The sequence below is a fragment of the Saimiri boliviensis genome, chromosome 14 (assembly GCF_048565385.1).
Source record: "Saimiri boliviensis isolate mSaiBol1 chromosome 14, mSaiBol1.pri, whole genome shotgun sequence".
NCBI classification, from domain to species: domain Eukaryota; kingdom Metazoa; phylum Chordata; class Mammalia; order Primates; family Cebidae; genus Saimiri; species Saimiri boliviensis.
In genome coordinates this window covers 34,361,326-34,381,735 of record NC_133462.1, presented here as the reverse complement: position 1 = coordinate 34,381,735, position 20,410 = coordinate 34,361,326, and the positions used below count along the sequence as shown (strand labels likewise).

General features: G+C 50.6%; 1 protein-coding gene across 3 annotated transcripts in view; it reads left to right on the top strand.

Moving 5' to 3' along the window:
• Positions 1–20,410, top strand: part of MAST1 (microtubule associated serine/threonine kinase 1) — a 45,905-nt gene that overhangs the window by 23,764 nt on the left and 1,731 nt on the right. For all 3 annotated transcript variants that reach the window (XM_010329466.3, XM_010329465.3, XM_074384557.1), the window contains 14 exons: positions 3,039–3,118; positions 3,208–3,416; positions 11,370–11,508; positions 11,609–11,741; positions 11,879–12,044; positions 12,568–12,669; positions 12,838–12,960; positions 13,540–13,649; positions 14,664–14,842; positions 14,921–15,168; positions 16,145–16,351; positions 16,554–16,783; positions 17,699–17,821; positions 17,911–18,047. In XM_010329466.3, coding sequence (XP_010327768.1) covers positions 3,039–3,118; positions 3,208–3,416; positions 11,370–11,508; positions 11,609–11,741; positions 11,879–12,044; positions 12,568–12,669; positions 12,838–12,960; positions 13,540–13,649; positions 14,664–14,842; positions 14,921–15,168; positions 16,145–16,351; positions 16,554–16,783; positions 17,699–17,821; positions 17,911–18,047 — 2,186 coding nt within the window. The remainder of the gene's footprint in view (positions 1–3,038; positions 3,119–3,207; positions 3,417–11,369; positions 11,509–11,608; positions 11,742–11,878; positions 12,045–12,567; positions 12,670–12,837; positions 12,961–13,539; positions 13,650–14,663; positions 14,843–14,920; positions 15,169–16,144; positions 16,352–16,553; positions 16,784–17,698; positions 17,822–17,910; positions 18,048–20,410) is intronic.

Sequence of the window (20,410 nt, the reverse complement as noted above, 5' to 3'; positions counted from 1 at the left end):
GGAGATGTCTACCCCAATGGCAATACATGTGTTTTCTCTGAACTGCCTAGTGTTTTTCAAAAATTTGGGCTGGAGGCAGCGGCTTATACCTGTAATCTCAGAATTTTGGGAGACTAAGGTGGGTGGATCACTAGAGGTCAGGATGTCGAGACCAGCCTGGCCAACCTGTTAAAACCCCATCTCTACTAAAAACATAAAATTAGCCAGGCGTGGTGGTGCATACCTGTAATCCCAGCTACTTGGGAGGCTGAGGCAGGAGAATCACTTAAACCCGGGAGGCGGAGGTTGCAGTGAGCCGAGGTTGGGCCATTGCACTCCAGGCTGGGCAACAGAGAGAGACTCTGTCTCAAAACAAACAAACAAACAAACAAAGAAACATAAAATTAGCTAGATATGGTGGTGCCCACTTGTAATCTCAGCTACTCAGGCAGGTTAATCGCTTGAACCTGGGAGACAAAGATTGCAGTGAACCAATATTGTGCCACTGCACTCCAGCCTCGGTGAGAGAGTGAGATTCAATCGCAAAAAAAAAAAAAAAAGAAAAAAAAAAAAAAGAAGCAAACTATAAAAATGGAAAGATTTTGCCTCAAAACCTGTGTTTGGTCTTTCTCTTGAAAAGTCAGAAGTTCTAGCGTTGGGTGTAGTGGCTCATGCCTTAATCCCAGCACTTGGGGAAGCCAAGATGGCAGAATTGCTTGAGCCCAGGAGTTCGAGACCAGCCTAGGCAACATAGCAAGACCGTGTCTCAACTTAAAAAAAAAAAAAAAAAAAATTGGCTAGGTGCGGTGGCTCATGCCTGTAATCCCACCACTTCGGGAGGCCGAGGCGGGCAGATCATCTGAGAATGGGAGTTCGAGACCAACCTGACCAACATGGGGAAGCCCTGTCTCTACTAAAAATACAAAAATTAGCTGGGCGTGGTGATGTATGCCTGTAATCCCAGTTACTCTGGAGGCTGAGGCAGGAGAATTGCTTGAACTCGGGAGTTGGAGCTTGTGGTGAGCCAAGATCGTGCCATTACACTCCAGCCTGGGTTAGAAGAGCAAAATTCCATCTCAATCAATCAATCAATCAATAAACAAATTTTAAAGAAAAAAGAAGAAGTTCTAATAATACCATGATGGAACCAGTTGAGTGGGAGTGGTCCTGTGATACTGGGTACCTGCCCCTTCTCTACTAAAAATGCAAAATTACCCTGGCATGGTGATGCCTGCCTGTAGTCCCAGCTACTCAGGAAGCTAAGGCAGGATAATCGCTTGAATTCAGGAGGTGGAGGTTGCAGTGAGCCAAGATCATGCCACTGCACTCCAGCCTGGTGACCGAGTGAGACTCCATCTCAAAAATAAATATATATATAAATAAAATTACTTTGGAGAACTTTCTAAATCCATAGACAGAGCATTTTCTCATGATTTTTAACAGTGGCACAATGTTTCTTTACATAACTGCGCCACATGTGTTTATTTAGCTAATTTCCTATAGATAAACATATAGATTATTATTTCCAGTGTCACAATGAACAAGATCGTACATATGCCATTTTTCACATGTGCAATCATATCTGTAGCATAAGTTCAAAAGTGAAATTGCTGAGTCAGAGGGAACATTTATTTATATTTCTGATCTGTACCAAACACTAGTTTACATTCCCAACAGTAAGGCATGTTTACCCACATCTTTGCACATAGAGGGTGTCAGATTTTGGGTTTTCTCCCCCAGTCTGCTAGGTGAAAAATGGTATTTTGTGGTAGTTGTAATTTGCCTTTCTGTTATTATAAGTGAGATTGTGAATCTTTTTTTTTTTTTTTTTTTTGAGATGGAGTTTTGCTCTTGTTGCCTAGGCTGGAGTGCAATGATGAGATCTCGGCTTACCATAACTTCTGCCTCCTGGGTTGAAGCTATTCTCCTGCCTCAGCCTCCTAGTAGCTGGAATTACAGGCATGTACCACCATACCAGGCTAATTATATTTTTAGTAGAGATGGGGTTTCACCATGTTGGCCAGGCTGGTCTCGAATTCCCGACCTCAGGTGATCCTCTTGCCTTGGCCTCCCTAAGTCCTGGGATTACATGCATGAGCCACAGCACCTGGCCAAGAATCTTAGTATGTTTAAGAGCTGTAACTCTGGCTGGTTGCAATGGCTCATGCCTGTAGTTCCTACTCTTTGGGAGGCCAAGGCAGGCAGATTGCTTGAGCCCAGAAGTTCAAGAGTAGGCTGGGCAAGATGACAAAACCAAAATACTAAGATTAGCCTGGCATGATGGCATGTGCCTGTGGTCCCAGCTATTTGAGAGGCTATGGCAGGAGAATCACTTTAGCCCAAGAGGTGGAGGCTTCAGTGAGCCATGATTAGAATTGCACCATGAACTCCTGTCTGGGCAACCGAGTGAGAACCTATCTAAAAAAAAAAAAAAAAAAAGGCTGGGCATGGTGGCTCATGCCTGTAATCCCAGCACTTTGGGAGGCTGAGGCAGGCAGATCATGAGGTCAGGAGTTCAAGACCAGCCTGACCAACATGGTGAAACCCCATCTCTACTAAAAAGACAAAAATTAGCCAGGCATGGTGGCATGCACCTGTAAGCTCAGCTATTCAGGAGGCTGAGCCCAGGAGAATCCCTTGAACCCAGGAGGTTGAGGTTGCAGTGAGCCAAGATAGCTTCACTGCACTCCAGTCTGGGCAAGAGAGAGGCTCTGTCTCAACAACAACAACAACGAAAAAGCTCTAAGTGTAGTTGTTTTACCTCACCCACTTTTTTCTCTTCAATTGTTAGGCTTCTGATACTGATTTATATATATTTTATATATTAGGTTGACTATTTTGTAGGTTTCCTGCTATCTTTCCTAATGGAAGAAGATAGGAATTTGTCTTCAGAGTCAGCCTTGGGTTCAAGTCCTAACTTTGTTTCTCTTTCATTGTGGCACTTGGATGAAGGACTCCCTCATCCTCTCTGTGCCTCAGTTTCCCCATGTGTAAAGTGAAATAATAAGCATCCTACTCTCATGATGATGACGGTGGCGGTCTCCATCTTTCCCCTGAAGGGCCGCAGCAGCAAGGCCAAGAAACCACCCGGGGAGAATGACTTTGACACCATCAAGCTCATAAGCAACGGTGCCTACGGGTGAGCCACCCGGGGCTCTGGCGGGGGGAGGGTGGCGGAGGCCGGGTGTCTCGGAGGTGACGGCCGGTCCTCGCTCTCTCCCCCTGCAGCGCCGTCTACCTGGTGCGGCACCGTGACACGCGGCAGCGCTTTGCCATGAAAAAGATCAACAAGCAGAACTTGATCCTCCGCAACCAGATCCAGCAGGCCTTCGTGGAGCGCGACATCCTCACCTTCGCCGAGAACCCGTTTGTGGTCGGCATGTTCTGCTCCTTCGAGACCCGGCGCCATCTCTGCATGGTCATGGAATATGTGGAAGGTGTGGCTGCCTGCGGGGCTGCAGGGAAGATGGGGCCATGCTCACTAATCAGGGCTGCGGGTGGCCTGCCTGAGCCACAGTCACTACATTGATTCATCAGCCTGTATGTTTAGCCACCTATTTATTTCTCCCATCATTGAGTCATCCCTCCATTTCACTTATGTATTTATTCAGTCATCTATGGATTTATTTTTCATTTCATTCAATATAGATACATTCATTCTATGACCCATTATCCATCCATCCATCCTTCTGTCTATTGATTTGCTAATCCATCTGTTTTTCCATCCATACATCCATGACCGTGTTTATTTGTATTTTATTTATCTGTTTATTCATTGATCTATTTTTTGAGACAGAGTCTTGCTCTGTCACCCACGCTGGAGGGCAGTGGCGTGATCTTGGTTCACTGCAACCTCCGCCTCCTAGGCTCAAGAGATTCTTATGCCTCAGCCTCCCAAACAGCTGGGATTTCAGGCCTGGCTGATTTTTCTATTTTTAGCAGGGACAGGGTTTCGCCACATTGGCCAGGCTGGTCTCAAACTCCTGACCTTAAGTGATCTGCCTGCCTGGGCCTCTCAAAGTGCTGGGATTGTAGGCATGAGCCACTGTGCCAGGGCTGTTTTATTTTATTTATTTATTTTTGAGACAAGATGTTACTCTGTTGCCCAGGATATAGTGTAGTGGTGTCATCACAGCTCACTGCAGCCTCAAACACCTGGGCTCAAGAAATTCTCCCACCCTCATCTCCCAAATACCTGGTACGACAGATATGGAGCACCACACTCAGCTAATTTAAAAAAAAAAATTTAAGCCGGGCGCAGTGGCTCATGCTTGTAATCCTAGCACTTTGGGAGGCCGAGGCACGTGGATCACCTAAGATCAGGAGTTCGAGACCAGCCTGGTCAACCTGGCAAAACCGTGTCTCTAATAAAAATACAAAACATTAGCCAGGTGTGGTGGTGGGCACCTGTAATCCCAGCTACTCAGGAGGCTGAGGCAGGAGAATTGTTGAAAAGTGGGGGTGGAGGCTGCGGTTAGCTGAGATCATGCCACTTCACTCCAGCCTGGGGAAAAGAGTGTAACTCCATCTAAAAAAACAAATCTTTTTTTAGGCTGGGCATGGTGGCTAACTCTTGTAATCCCAGCACTTTGAGAGGCCAAAGTGGACAGATCACTTGAAGTCAGCAGTTTGAGAGCAGCCTGGCCAACATGGCGAAACCCCTTCTCTACTAAAAATACAAAAACTAGCCAGACAGCGCATTCCTATAATCCCAGCTACTCCTGTGGCTGAAGTGGGAAGATCACTAAAACACAGGAGGTGAAGGTTGCAGTGAGCCAGGATTGCACCACTTCACGCAGGCTAGTCTGAGATCACCCTACCTCAGCCTCCCAAAACATTGGGATTAGAGGCATGAGCCACCGCGCCCAGCCTATGTCTGTTTATTCATCCATCCATCCATCCATCCATCCATCCATCCATCCATCCGTCTATGTGGTTGTCCATCTGTTTAATCCATCCGTATGTCTGTTTACCATGATATGCCTGTTTTTCTAAATTAAGACTTCATTATTTTAGACAAGTTTTAGTTTACACAAAAATTCATGAGTTAGCACATAGAGTTCTCACATACCCTCTCCCACATTCCCTCCAGTTTGCCATATTTATTTACATCTTGTGTTAGTACGGGACATTTACTATAAGTGATAAACTAATAGTGATATTATTACTAACTAAAGTCCAGAGTTTACACTAGGACTTCATTGTACATTTATTTTTGTTGTTGTCATTGTAAATTTTTTGAGACAGAATCTTGCTCTGTTGCCCAGGCAGAAGTGCAATGGCATGATTTCAGCTCACTACAACCTCTGCCTCCTTGGTTCAAGCATTTCTCCTGTCTCAGCCTCCCAAGTAGCTGGGACTACAGGTGCCCACCACCATGCCCAGCTAACTGTTGTATTTTTAGTAAAGATGTGATCTCACCATATTGGTCAGGCTGGTCTCAAACTCCTGACCTCAGGTGATCCACCCACTTTGGCCTCCCAAAAGACTGGGATTACAGGTGCAAGCCACCATGCCTGGTCTGTTGTTATTTTTTTTTAAAAAAAGGCCAGGCACGGTGGCTCATGCCTATAATGCCAGCACTTTGGGAGGCCGAGGCGGGTGGATCACCAGGTCAAGAGATCGAGACCATCCTGGTCAACAAGGTGAAACCCCATCTCTACTAAAAATACAAAAATTAGCTGAGCATGGTGGCACGTACCTGTAGTCCCAGCTACTCGAGAGGCTGAGGCAGGAGAATTGCTTGAACCCAGGAGACGGAGGTTGCGGTGAGTGGAGATCGCGCCATTGCACTCCAGCCTGGGTAACAAGAGTGAAACTCCGTCTCAAAACAAACAAACAAACAAAAAAACCCAAAAAAACTGGCTAGGTGAGATGGCTCACGCCTGTAATCCCAGAGGCAGGTGGGTCACTTCAGACGAGAAGTTTGAGCCCAGCCTGGCCAATGTAGTGAAACCCTGTCTCTACTAAAAATACAAAAATTAGCCAGGTGTGATGGCATGTACCCTGTAGTCTTAGCTACTCTGGAGGCCGAGGCAGGAGAATTGCATGAGCCCAGGAGGCAGAGGTTGCAGAGAGCGGAGATTGTACCACTGCACTCCAACTTGGGTGACAGAGTGAGACTCAATCTCAGCAACAACAACAACAAAATGTAAAGGCTGTGTTCTGAGGAAGAACCCAGGGGCAGGTCCAGCTGGTCGAACCTGTATAGCTGTTTTTTAGCCATCCTTCTTTATTTATTTGTTTTTTGAGATGGAATCTCCCTCTGTCACCCAGGCTGGAGTGCAGTGGCATGACCTCGGTCACTGCAGCCTTTGCCTCAGCCTCCCCGAGTAGCTGGGATTACAGGCGTGTGCCTTCATGCCCGGCTAATTGTGTGTGTGTGTGTGTGTGTGTGTGTGTGTGTGTGTGTGTTTGTGATGAAGTTTCACTCTTGTTGCCCAAGCTGGAGTGCAATGGCTCAATCTTGACTCACTGCAGCCTCCACCTTCAAGGTTCAAGCGATTCTCCTGCCTCAGCCTCTGGAGTAGCTGGGATCACAGGCACGCGCCACCATGCCCAGCTAATTTTTTGTATTTTTAGTAGAGACTGGGTTTCATCATATTGTACAGGTTGGTCGCAAACTCCTGACCTCAGGTGATCCGCCTGCCTCAGCCTCCAAAGTTCTGGGATTATAGACATGCGTGAGCCACTGTGCCTGGCCTTTGAATATATTTATCTCTTCATTTGTTCATCTGTTTATCATCCACTCACTCACCATCAGTCAATCTGCATTGGCAGATTTATCTATTATTTATCTACTATTCCATGCCCTATTTATCTATTATTCCATGTCCATCTGTCCATTACCTTTTTTTGATTTTGAGACAAGGTCACACTCTGTCGCCCAGGCTGGAGTGCAGTGGCAGTGGCATGGTTACAGCTCACTGCAACCTCAGCCCCCTCAGATTCAGACGGTTCTCCTGCCGCAGCCTCCCAAGTAGCTGGGATTATAGGCATGCACCACCACACCTGGCTAATTTTTGTATTTTTAGTAGAGACACTGGTTCACCGTGTCGGCCGGGCTGGTCTGGAACTCCTGACCTCAGTAATCCTCCTGCCTCAGCCTCCCAAAGTGCTGGTATTATAGGCGTGAGCCACAGTGCACGGCTATGTATTGTTTTTAATCAATTCATGTGTGCATGTATTCACCCAAAATATTAAGCCATCTGTTATTCAAAAGCACACATGGTGTGGCTATGAGGACACACACATGACCCCTGGAGCCTCAGCTGTGCCGCCTCCAAGCCTTCCAGTCAGCCATCTAGTCACTCAACAAATGCCTCCTTATCATCTCCCTCATGTCACATGCTGTGCTAGGTGCCAGTGGCACAGAAGGGGCCCAGGCAGAGACATCTCCCCGTCATGGAGGGAGGTTCCATTCTGGCTTGTATAGACAGGCATTAAACAAACAAAGCAAGCCAAAGGAGACAAGGACATTTCATTTCATTTCATTTCATTTATTTATTTAGAGATGGAGTCGTCCTCTTTCACCCACGCTGGAGTGGAGTAGCGTGATCTTGGTGCATCGCAACCTCCATCTTCCGGGCTCAAGTGATTCCTATGCCTCACCCTCCTTAGTAGCTGGGACTACAGGTGCACCACCACCGTGCCCAGCTTACTTTTAGATTTTTAGTAGAGACAGGGTTTTACCATGTTGGCCAGGCTGGTCTTGAACTCCTGACTTCAGGTGATCAGCCCACCTTGGCCTCCCATAGTGCTGGGATTACAGGCATAAGCCACCTCACCCGACCAGGACATTTCATAGTGAGGACAGGAGGTCCATGAAGGTGGAGAAGGTGATGGGGGGGCAGGCAGGGAGCTTTTAGAGCACGGGTTATGATGGGATAAATGACCTGGTGGTGCAAAGTCTCTTAGATGACAATTTGGATTTGGAGGAGTGGCAAGGAGGCCCATGGGAGCTGAAGCCAAGCAAGGCAAGGGAGGGGAGATGAGGATCAAGGGGTGCTTGATGAGGAGGGCGCTCCAGAGACTGGAATGGCGTTGGAGTTCATTCTGAGGAGAACAGAAGGCCACTGGAGCATTGTTTTTTGTTTTTTCTTTTCTTTTTTTTGAGGTGAATTCTCACACTGTCACCCAGGCTAGAGTGCAGCGGAGTGATCTCGGATTACTACAACCTCTGCCTCCCAGGTTCAAGCGATGCTCCTGCCTCAGCCTCCTGAGTAGCTAGGATTACAGGCGTGTGCCACCACATCTGGCTAATTTTCATATTTTTAGTAGAGGTGGGTTTTCCACCATGTTGGCCAGGCTGGTCTCGAACTCCTGGCCTCAAATGATCCAACCACCTTGGCCTTCCAAAGTGCTGAGATTACAGGTGCGAGGCACCTCGCCTGGCCATGTTTTGTTTTGTTTTTACTGCGTTGTTGGGGCTGGAGTGCAGTGGTGTGATCACAGCTCACTGCAGCCTTGTACTCCTGGGCTCAAGCGAGCCTCCCACCTCAGCCTCCCAAGTAGCTGAAACTGTAGGCAGCCACCACCATGTCAAGCTAGAGGGTTTTAAGTAGATTTGACGTGATCAGATTTATGTGTTAAGAAAACCCATTTAGGCCGGGCACGGTGGCTCAAGCCTGTAATCCCAGCACTTTGGGAGGCTGAGGCGGGTGGATCATGAGGTCAAGAGATTGAGACCATCCTGGTCAACATGGTGAAACCCCGTCTCTACTAAAAATACAAAAAATTAGCTGGGCATGGTGGCGCGTGCCTGTAATCCCAGCTACTCAGGAGGCTGAGGCAAGAGAATTGCCTGAACCCGGGAGGCGGAGGTTGCGGTGAGCCGAGATCACGCCATTGCACTCCAGCCTGGGTAACAAGAGCGAAACTCCGTCTCAAAAAAAAAAAAAAAAAAAAAAATCCATTTGGAGATCAGGTACAGGGGCTCATGACAGTAGTCCCAGCACTTTGGGAGGCCAAGGTGCGCAGATCACTTGAGATCAAGAGTCCACGACCAGCCTGCCCAACATGGTGAAACCCTGTTTCTACTAAAATTACAAAAATAAGCTGGGAGTCTTGGTACACACCTATTTTCCCAGCTACTCCGGAGGCTGAGGAACAAGAATCACTTGAACTCAGGAGGCGGAGTTTGCAGTGAGCTGAGATAGAGCCACTGCATTGTAGCCTGAGTGACAGAGTGAGACTGTCTCAAAAAAGAAAAAAAGAAAAGAAAAGAAAATCCATTTGGCACCTGTGGGCAGAGCAAAATCAGGAGAATAGGAGGTAGGTGACTGCTCTAGTCCAGGGTCATGGCGGAGGTGGAGAGAAGGGGGAAAAATTAATATCTCTGTGGTGGGTTCTGAGTACACAATAGGTGTACTCAAATGCAGAGTCCTGGGCCCCACCCTCAGAAAGTTTCCGAAACCCAGCAGAATCTGGCAGAAAAGATAATAGAAAAAAGAAATAAATTTATTGGCTTTCTTGGTCATTGATGATTGAAACACCAATATTACCTTTACAAACGGCTGGATCTAGGTGCTCAAACCATTCCATCAGGAACCTCTCCATCTCTTGGCTCTGAACTCCCACATATGAGCTTCATTCTAGATAAGCCATCGTGTAGCAAGGTTGCCATCTAGCAGATCTCAGGTTAGATTCTATGAGCTTAGCAATTCTTATAGGAAAAGTGAAAATTCCAAGGGTTGACTCACTGGAGCAACTTGGGTTATATACTGACCTGGAAGGAAATCTAGCCTTTTTTTTTTTTTTTTTTTTTTTTTGAGACGGAGTTTTGCTCTTGTTACCCAGGCTGGAGTGCAATGGCGCAATCTCGGCTCACCGCAACCTCCACCTCCTGGGTTCAAGCAATTCTCCTGCCTCAGCCTCCTGAGTAGCTGGGATTACAGGCACACGCCACCATGCCCAGCTAATTCTTTGTATTTTTAGTAGAGACGGGGTTTCACCATGTTTACCAGGATGGGCTCGATCTCTTGACCTCGTGATCCACCCGCCTCGGCCTCCCAAAGTGCTGGGATTACAGGCTTGAGCCACCGCACCCGGCCGGAAATCTAGCCTTTGTAAGAAGAAAAGGAAATAGATATTGATAGACTGAAATACCAATGTCATTTACAGTAAATCTGGTGATGGCACAGGTGCAGCGGCCAACACTTTGGGAAGCTGAGGCAGGAGGATCCCTTGAACCCAGGAGTTCAGGACCAGCCTGGGCAACACAATGAAACCCTTGTTTCTACAAAAACCTTTTTTTTGAGACAGTCTTGCTTTGTCACCCAGGCTGGACTATAGTGGTACAATCTTGGCTCTCTGCAACCTCTGCCTCCTGAGTTCAAGGAATTCTCCTGCCTCAGCCTCCCAAGTAGCTGGAATTACAGATGACTGCCACCATGCCAGGCTAACTTTTGTATTTTTTTGTGGGAATAGGGTTTCATCATGTTGGCCAGGCTGCTCTCAAACTCCTGACCTCAAGTGGTCCACCCACCTTAGCCTCCCAAAGTGCTGGGATTTCAGGTGTGAGCCACTATGCCCAGACTTAACAATTTTATTTATTTTTTTTTTTTTGAGACGGAGTTTCGCTCTTGTTGCCCAGGCTGGAGTGCAATGGTGCGCTCTCGGCTCACCGCAACCTCCGCCTCCTGGGTTCAGGCAATTCTCCTGCCTCAGCCTCCTGAGTAGCTGGGATTACAGGCACACGCCACCATGCCCAGCTAATTTTTAGTATTTTTAGTAGAGACGGGGTTTCACCATGTTGACCAGGATGGTCTCGATCTCTTGACCTCGTGATCCGCCCGCCTCGGCCTCCCAAGACTTAACAATTTTTAAAAAATTAGCTGGGCATGGTGGGCTCACATCTGTAGTCTCAGCTACTCAGGAGGCTGAAGCAAGAGGATTGCTTGAGATAAGAGGTTGAGGCTGCAGTGAGTTCTGATTTTGCCACCACACTGTAGCCTGGGCAATGGAGCAAGAAAAAAAAAATCTCAAAAAGAAAAAAATCTGGAGAAGGCCAAGAATATGCATCTAAGGCTCCTAGTGTCAAGGTTCAGACATCAGGAGTTAGAGGTGCTTCCAGATGCAGTTGATAAGTGGGCAGCCTCGTCCCTCAACTAAATGTCACCTCCACCAACAACTGCCTGCATGACCCAGCCTCTCTTTGAGTCTGCATCCCTTTGTGTATAAGATGAGCTGATGACACCAACTTTGGAGGATGGCTAACAGGACAAGAAGAACCCAGTAGAGAACCTGGAGAGAGGGAAGCTCCTCTCTGAGCCTCAGTTTCCCTTATTTGTAAATGGGTATACAACATAACATGAGAAGTTGGGGCTATGGCACATGTCCAGAGGGAGGAATGTCTCCCTCTTTACATGGGCCCATTCCCTGGCTTGCAGGCGGCGACTGTGCCACCCTGCTGAAGAATATCGGAGCGCTGCCCGTAGAGATGGCCCGCATGTACTTTGCTGAGACGGTGCTAGCCCTGGAGTATTTACACAACTATGGCATCGTGCACCGGGACCTCAAGCCTGACAAGTGAGCTTTGATCTTTCCCATCACTTCCTCTCTGCTCCTCGGGAGGCCAGGATTCAGAGTGAAAGGGCCTTGTCCCTGAGACCCCCGCCTCTGCCTGCAGCCTCCTTATCACCTCCATGGGTCACATCAAGCTCACGGATTTCGGCCTCTCCAAGATGGGGCTCATGAGCCTCACCACCAATTTGTATGAAGGCCACATCGAGAAGGATGCCCGGGAGTTCCTGGACAAACAGGTGTGTGTGCGGGCATGGGGGTCGCTGCGGGTGGAGTGACCCGGCAGGACCTCGGGGGCCCAGGGCCTGGTGGGGGGCAGCGCTCTCCCTCGAGGGCCCTCCTGTGGCCAGGGCGTGGGCTGACAGCCTGCCCCCAGGTGTGTGGGACCCCAGAGTACATCGCACCCGAGGTCATCCTTCGTCAAGGCTATGGCAAGCCAGTGGACTGGTGGGCCATGGGGATCATCCTCTACGAATTCCTGGTGGGCTGTGTGCCCTTCTTCGGAGACACGCCAGAGGAACTATTTGGACAGGTTATCAGTGGTATGTGGCTTTGTGGTGCGCAGGGGTAGGGCATGGGGTGCACGGGGAGATGGACTGGCCCAGGGTTCCAGGGACTTAAAGAGTGACCCCTCAGAGGATCCCTTGGACCCTGGAGGTCAAGGCTGCAGTGAGCCATGATCGTGCCACTGCACTCCAGCCTGGGTAACACAGTGAGATCTTGTCTCAAAAAAAAAAAAAAAGGTCGGGTGCGGTGGTTCATGCCTGTAATCCCAGCACTTTGGGAGGCCGAGGTGGGTGGATCACCTGGGATCGGGAGTTCCAGACCAGCCTGACCAACATGGAGAAACCCCATCTCTACTAAAAATACAAAATTAGCCAGGCATGGTGGTGCATGCCTGTCATCCCAGCTACTTGGGAGGCTGAGGCAGGAGAATCACTTGAACCCAAGAGGCGGAGGTTGTGGTGAGCCAAGATCGCTCCATTGCACCCCAGCCTGGGCAACAAGGACAAAACTCTATCTCAAAAAAAAAAAGACACCCCTAAGTCCCATTTTGTTTTGCAGATGACATCCTGTGGCCCGAGGGAGATGAGGCCCTTCCCACAGAGGCCCAGCTCCTCATATCCAGCCTCCTGCAGACCAACCCTCTGGTCAGGCTTGGGGCAGGTAAGTCCGCCATGCAGAGGAGCTGAGGGCAGAAGGCCCAGTGATGGAGAGCAGGACTCCAAAACCCCAGGCCCAACCTGTGCTGTGGCCTCGGGGCTGAAGAAATGGAGCTCCGGGCTGGGCTGCTGGGCCGGCCATCAGCTGTGGCTGGATTTCTTTCCCTCCCAGGCGGTGCTTTTGAGGTGAAGCAGCACAGTTTCTTTCGAGACCTGGACTGGACAGGGCTGCTGAGGCAGAAGGCCGAGTTCATCCCCCACCTAGAGTCGGAAGATGACACTAGCTACTTTGACAGTGAGCGGGGACGCGAGGCACACGGCCTGGGTCGAGGGGTGGGCTCCGGGAAGAGGGACCCTGGGGTAAGTAAAGCCTGGGATAGGGCCCGGTTAGGTACCACGATGTGATGCCTAGGTGCAAAGGCGGTATTTTTGGTGGGGTCGGGACTTTCTCGGGGGCGGGGCCACGTGGGGGCGGAGCTAACACAGGGGTGGGGCTCTGGCTAAAATGTAGGTAAGAACCTGAGATTGGGGTAGGTATGGGGCCTGGACAGGGGTGAGTTATGAGGGTGAGCCTGGATATGAGCTAGAGAGAGGTGCTAGAGTTCAAAATGGCCTGGGGTGAGGCCAGGGTGCAGAACGCTGTAGGTGTGACCTGGGGGCGTGGCCTCTTTGGAGGTGGGGCTAGACGGTGCCACTGAGAATGGGGCAAGGACCTAGTCTGGGAGCGGAGCCTAAATTAAATAAACTAATGAGGCAGGGGGGTGGCCTGACCCGCAGACCTGTAGACCTGGCTTGACCAGGACTGGGCTCCTGTGGGGATGTGATATGAAGAGGAAAGCCGTACCCACAGTCGCAGCCCATACCCCCTCCCCAGCCCGCTCAGACAGGTATCACCACGTGAACTCCTATGACGAGGATGACACGACGGAGGAGGAGCCCGTGGAAATCCGCCAGTTCTCTTCCTGCTCTCCGCGCTTCAGCAAGGTGTGCCAAGGCTGGGTGTGGGACAGGGCGAGACCCCTGGAGGGATGGAGCTTGGAGAGATAGTGAGAAACAGTTTCCCTGGTACCCAAGGTCTCAAGAGCCGGAAGTTATTGATGGGGCGGGGGTCTGAGAGCGGTAAGGCCACGCGGGAGGCAGGTTCGGGAGTCTATGGGACGGGCCTTTGGCATTGAGTGGAATCTAACAGGAATCAGGACAGTACGGCAGACGAGGCCATGGTGGGGCGGGGCTAGGTCTGGACGGGGCGGGGTCAGGACGTGGGAATGAGGCCAGCAGCCAGGGCGGGGCAAAGCCCTGCGAGGTCTTGCTTTCGTTTATTTATTTATTTTTCATACAGCCCAAAATGTCAAATTTATTTATTTTTCTTTTACATTTTCTTTTCTTTTTTGAGACGGAATCTCACTCTGTCGCCAGGCTGGAATGCAGTGGCGCGATCTCAGCTCACCGCAACCTCCGCCCCCGGCTTCAAGCGATTCTCCTGCCTCCGCCTCCCGAGTAGCTGGGACTACAGGCTTGCGCCACCATGCCCGGCTAATTTTTTTGAATTTTTAGTGGAGACGGGGTTTCACCAAGTTGGCCAGGATGGTCTCAATCTGTTGACCTCGTGATTCGCCCGCCTCAGCCTCCCAAAGTGCTGGGATTACAGGCTGGAGCCACTGCGCCTGGCTATTTTTTTCTAGTAACAGAGAAGCCATAGGTCTTGCTTTGAGAAGCAACTTGTAGAGGGGTGCAGGGCCTAGGCTGGGAGAGGCTAAATTAAGGGGGTTGCTGGGAAGATGGGGCTGTGTGGAGAGCAGATTGGTCAGGGCATTGTAGCGGGCAGAGCCTAGAATAAATTGCAGGGCCTAACTTTGTGCGGTGGGGATGCAGAATTGGGCGAGGCCAGGCCTCGGAAGGTGAAGTGCGCTTTGCGGGGCATCCAGTGCCAGGAAGCTGATTAGCTCTGGATTGAAGGTGGAACCCGGGACTGGACTTGCCTTCCACCACCACCTACAGGTGTATAGCAGCATGGAGCAGTTGTCTCAGCACGAGCCCAAGACCCCAATAGCGGCTGCAGGGAGCAGCAAGCGGGAGCCGAGCACCAAGGGCCCCGAGGAGAAGGTGGCCGGCAAGCGGGAGGGGCTGGGCGGCCTGACCCTGCGTGAGAAGACCTGGAGAGGGGGCTCTCCGGAGATGTGAGCAGGGGAATAGAGGAGTTTGGGGGCTGGGGTTGAAGGGGGCGTGTCTTCCCTGACCACACCCCCTCCTTGCAGCAAGCGATTCTCCGCGTCCGAGGCCAGTTTCCTGGAGGGAGAGGCCAGTCCCCCGTTGGGCGCCCGCCGCCGTTTCTCGGCGCTGCTGGAGCCCAGCCGCTTCAGCGCCCCTCAAGAGGACGAGGATGAGGCCAGGCTGCGCAGGCCTCCCCGGCCCAGCTCCGATCCCCCTGGCTCGCTGGATGCACGCGCCCCCAAAGAGGAGACTCAAGGAGAAGGCACCTCCAGCGCCGGGGACTCTGAGGCCCGTGAGTGCCCTATCGTGCTGCCTTCCCCAATGTCCTACTGCCCATATATTGTGCATCCCATAAGCCTGGTGCTGTTTATGCAAGATCTCGCTACTATTCACACTCCAATTTGGGATTTTTTTTCTTTTTTGGAAACAGAGTCTCACTCCATCACCCAGGCTGAAGTGCAGTGGTGTGATCTCGGCTCACTGCAACCACCGCCTCTCAGGTTCAAGTTATTCTCATGCCTCAGCCTTCCGAGTAGCTGGGATTACAGGCACGCGCCACCACACCCGGCTAATTTTTGTATTTTTTAGAAATGGGGTTTCATCATGTTGGCTAGGCTGGTCTCGAACTCCTGACCTTAAGTGATCTGCCTGCCTTGGCCTCCCAAAGTGCTGGGATTACAGGCGTGAGCCACCGCCCCCAGCCCAATTTGGGATTTTTTTTTTTTTTTTTTTTTTTTTTTTTTTTTTTTTTTGAGACGGAGTTTCACTCTTGTTACCCAGGCTGGAGTGCAATGGCGCGATCTCGGCTCACCGCAACCTCCGCCTCCTGGGTTCAGGCAATTCTCCTGCCTCAGCCTCCTGAGTAGCTGGGATTACAGGCATGAGCCACCATGCCCAGCTAATTTTTTGTATTTTTAGTAGAGACGGGGTTTCACCATGTTGACCAGGATGGTCTCGATCTCTCGACCTCGTGATCCACCCGCCTCGGCCTCCCAAAGTGCTGGGATTACAGGCTTGAGCCACCGTGCCCGGCCCAATTTGGGATTTTTAACATTAGAAACACCCCAGTGCCATGGTCAGTTAGTGATATAGACAGATACAGACTGTATCACTGTATGAGCAGCGATGCGGGATGCAGGTTACCTGCTTGGATGAAACTCACCGTCTGTCGGGGGTAAAAAATGGGAAGAATATTCCAGACAAGGAAATAGCCTGTGGGAAATCCCTGGTCTTGGACTGATTCCTAACACACCTACTTTCTGTTGCAGCTGACCGCTCACGCCCAGGTGACCTCTGCCCACCCTCGAAGGATGGGGATGCATCAGGCCCAAGGGCTACCAATGACCTGGTTCTGCGCCGGGCGCGGCACCAGCAGATGTCAGGGGACGCGGCAGTAGAGAAGAGGCCTTCTCGAACTGGGGGCAAAGTCATCAAGTCAGCCTCAGCCACTGCCTTATCTGTCATGATTCCTGCAGGTAATGCTGGACCCCAGCTGGCAGGGGAGGGGCTGCCTCAGGCAGGACACACCAATGAAAATGATGCATTTCCCTGTCCATCGTGATTGGCTCCAGAATGGACCAATCAGAGACTGATCTGCCACTTAGACTTGGGAGGAGGGAGGGGCAGATACAGGGAGACGTGTGTCTTGTTGATTCTGACTTCTGACCATGGCTGTAGTGGACCCACATGGAAGCTCACCCCTTGCTAGTCCCATGTCGCCACGATCTCTGTCCTCCAACCCATCCTCACGGGACTCCTCACCCAGCCGGGACTACTCACCAGCTGTCAGTGGGCTCCGCTCCCCCATCACTATCCAGCGGTCAGGCAAGAAGTATGGCTTCACGCTGCGTGCCATCCGTGTCTACATGGGTGACTCGGATGTTTACAGTGTCCACCACATTGTCTGGGTGAGTACTCATGGGTGGAGTCTCTATCCCAGAGTGAAGGGTTAGGGGGAGAAGGCCACTCCAGCTCAAACCAGGCAGCCTGGGTGAGACTCTGTCACCCTCTACGCCTTTTCTCTCTCTGAGCCTATTTCTTCATCTCCAAAATGGGAAGAATAGGCCAGGTGCAGTGTCTCAGGCCTGTAATCCCAGCCCTTTGGGAAGCTGAGGTGGGCAGATCACTTGAGGTCAGGAGTTTGAGACCAGCCTGGCGAACATGGTGAAACTCCATCTCTACTAAAAATACAAAAATTGGCCAGGCGTGGTGGCTCACATCTGTAATCCCAGCACTTTGGGAAGCCGAGGCAGGTGGATCATGAGGTCAGGAGTTCAAGACCAGCCTGGCCAAGATGGTAAAACCCTATCTCTACTAAAAATACAAAAATTAGCTGGGTATGGTGGCATGTACCTGTAATCCCAGTTACTTGGGAAGCTGAGGCAGAGAATTGCTTAAACCCAGGAGGCGGAAGTTGTAGTTAGCCGAGATTGCGCCACTGCACTCCAGCCTGGATGACAGAGTGAGACTCTGTCTCAAAAAAAAAAAAAAAAAAAAAAAAAAAAAAAAAATTAGCCGGAGGTGGTGGCGCATGCCTGTAATCCAAGCAACTCCGGAGGCTGAGGTGGGAGAATCATTTGAAACCAGGAGGCGGAGGTTGCAGTGAGCCAAGATAGCACCAGGGCACTCAAGATAGTCCCAGTGTTACCCTCGGTGACAGAGCGAGACTTCATCTAAAAAAAAAATGGGGATAATAATTACTATTTCACAAGGTGTTATGAGGATTCTGTGCAGGCAGAGCTAAGTGTCCCGCACATAAGCTTAGGAACTTGCCTTGTTACCAGTCCCACTAACCCTGCCCCTGTGGGGTGCTCTTTCCCCAGCACGTGGAGGAAGGAGGCCCAGCCCAGGAAGCAGGACTCTGTGCTGGAGATCTCATCACCCACGTGAATGGGGAGCCTGTGCATGGCATGGTGCATCCTGAGGTTGTGGAGCTGATCCTTAAGGTGAGCGCAGGGAAAGAGGCACTCTGGGCGGAGGGTGGGGCAGGCCTGAGCAGCCCCCAGCAGGGCATTTTCCCCCTTTCTTCCCCCAGAGTGGCAACAAGGTAGCAGTGACCACAACGCCCTTCGAAAATACCTCTATCCGAATCGGCCCTGCAAGGCGCAGCAGCTACAAGGCCAAAATGGCTCGGAGGAACAAGCGGCCCTCTGCCAAAGAGGGCCAGGAAAGGTTGGCACAGCTGTAAACAGGAGGAGCGAGTGGAACTTAGGTGGGAGGGGCACAGATGAGGTCAGCGCAGGGAAGAGCACGGGAAAGGTGGTGGGAACAATAGACCGACAATCAAAGTGAAGAGGACAGGCAAGAGGGGCTAGGATGACTCACACCTGTAATCGCAGCGGTTTAGGAGGCTGAGGCAGAAGGATCACTTGAGCCCAGGAGTCGCCATTAGCCTGGGCAACATAGGGAGTCCCCATCTCTACAAAAAGTTTTAAAAACTAGCTGGGCTCAGTAGCACATGCCTGTGGTCCCAGCTACTGGGAGGCTGAGGTGGGAGGATCACTTGAGTCCCAGGCGGTCAAGGCTGCAGTGAGCTCTGATCTCACCACTGCAGTCCAGCCTGGACGACAGAGCCAGACTCTGTCTCAAAAAAAAAAAAAAAAAAAAAAAAAAAAAAAAAAAAAAGCCGGGCACGGTGGCTCAAGCCTGTAATCCCAGCTCTTTGGGAGGCTGAGGCGGGCGGATCATGACGTCGAGAGATCGAGACCATCCTGGTCAACATGGTGAAACCCCGTCTCTACTAAAAATACAAAACATTAGCTGGGCATGGTGGTGCGTGCCTGTAATCCCAGCTACTCAGGAGGCTGAGGCAGGAGAATTGCTTGAACCCAGGAGGCGGAGGTTACAGTGAGCCAAGACTATGCCATTGAACTCCAGCCTGGGCAACAGAGCAAGACTTCATCTCAAAAAAAAAAAAAAAAAAAAAAAAAAAAAAAAAAGGGAAGGGGCTGTAAAAGTGGGAGGAGCCAAGAACAGAAGCTGTGCCAGGTTTCTAGGATCAGAGAAATGCATTGTAGGAGCGTCTTGCACGTGTAAGCAGGCCCAGCAGATGCGACCTGGAAAGAAAGATGTCCAAAGACGGAGGGGGTCCAGGAGATCGTCCTATCCTGTTAGATGTGTTTAGACTGAACTGGGAGAGACTCAGAATAAGAAATATGTATCTGGAATGAATATGCCAGGCAAGATGCAGCCAACTGAAATCCTATTTTCCCTTATAGATAGGAGGACCTAGGAGGAAGGTGGGTGGGGCCAGAAAACTGTTCTGTTTTGATCAGTGAGTTTGGCACAAACAAGTACAGGGATTTGGGTGAGAAGAGCCAGACGTGGCTGAGTTAAGTACATTTCTCCCCTCACTTATAGGTGGGTTGTAGTGGAAGAGGGGGACTAGAGGCGGGTGGAACCAGGTTCGTTTTGTTTGGATGTGTTTCTAGCCTGGACTGGGAGTGGCCAAAATGTTGGGCGGGGCCTGAAGTGGGAGGAGGGAGGAGCCAAGCAGCACTGGGCTAAGGGAAGTTCTGTCTTGATAGCTGGGTTGTAGTGAAAGACGGAGGAACTAGACGGGTGGGCAGGACCAGAAGTGGTGGCTTTTGGCCAGGAGAGGTGGGTCACGCCTGTAATCCCAGAACTTTGGGAGGCCGAGGTCGGTGGATCACCTGAGGTCAGGAGTTTGAGACCAGCCTAACATGTGAAACCCCATTTCTACTAAAAATACTAAACTTAGCCGGAAGTGGTGGCTCACTCTTTTATCCCAGCTGCTCAGGAGGCTACTCCGGAGGCTGAGGCACGAGAATCGTTTGAACCCGGAAGGGAGAGTTTGCAGTGAGTCAAGATCGTGCTATTGCACTCTAGCCTGGGAGATAAGAGCAAAACTCTATCTCAAAAAAAAAAAAAAAAAAAAGGCCAGGCGTGATGGCTCATGCCTGTAATCCTAGCACACTTTGGGAGGCCAAGGCAGTTGGATCACCTGAGGTCAGGAGTTCGAGACCCACCTGGCCAACATGGTGAAACCCCGTCTCTACTAAAAATACAAAAATAAGCTGAGTGTGATGGTGGGCATCTGTAATCCCAGCTACTGAGGAGGCTGAGGAAGGAGAATCGCTTGAACCCAGGAGGCGGAGGTTGCAGTGAGCCGAGATCGTGCCATTGCATTCTCCAGCCTGGGCGAGAAGAGCAAGACACTGTCTTTAAAAAAAAAAAAAAAAAAAAAAAAAAAGGGGTTGGTTGGTTTTGTTTGGATGGGTGTTTGTTGCCTGGATTGGGAGTGGCCTAACGTTGGGCGGGGCCTGAAGTGGGAGGAGCCAAGAAGTACTGGGTTCCGGGAAGTTCTATCTTGATAGGTGGGTTGTAGTGGAGGAGGGAGGAGCTAGAGAGGTGGCAGGGTGGAATAGGTTGGTTTTGTTTGGATGGTTGTTTCTAGCTTGAACTACTAGAGACCAAAGCGGGTGTGTGGGGACTATAGTGGGAGGAGCCAAGCAGCACTGAGCTAAAAGAAGTTTTGTCTTGATTGGTGGGTTGTAGCTGAGAGGGAGTGGCCA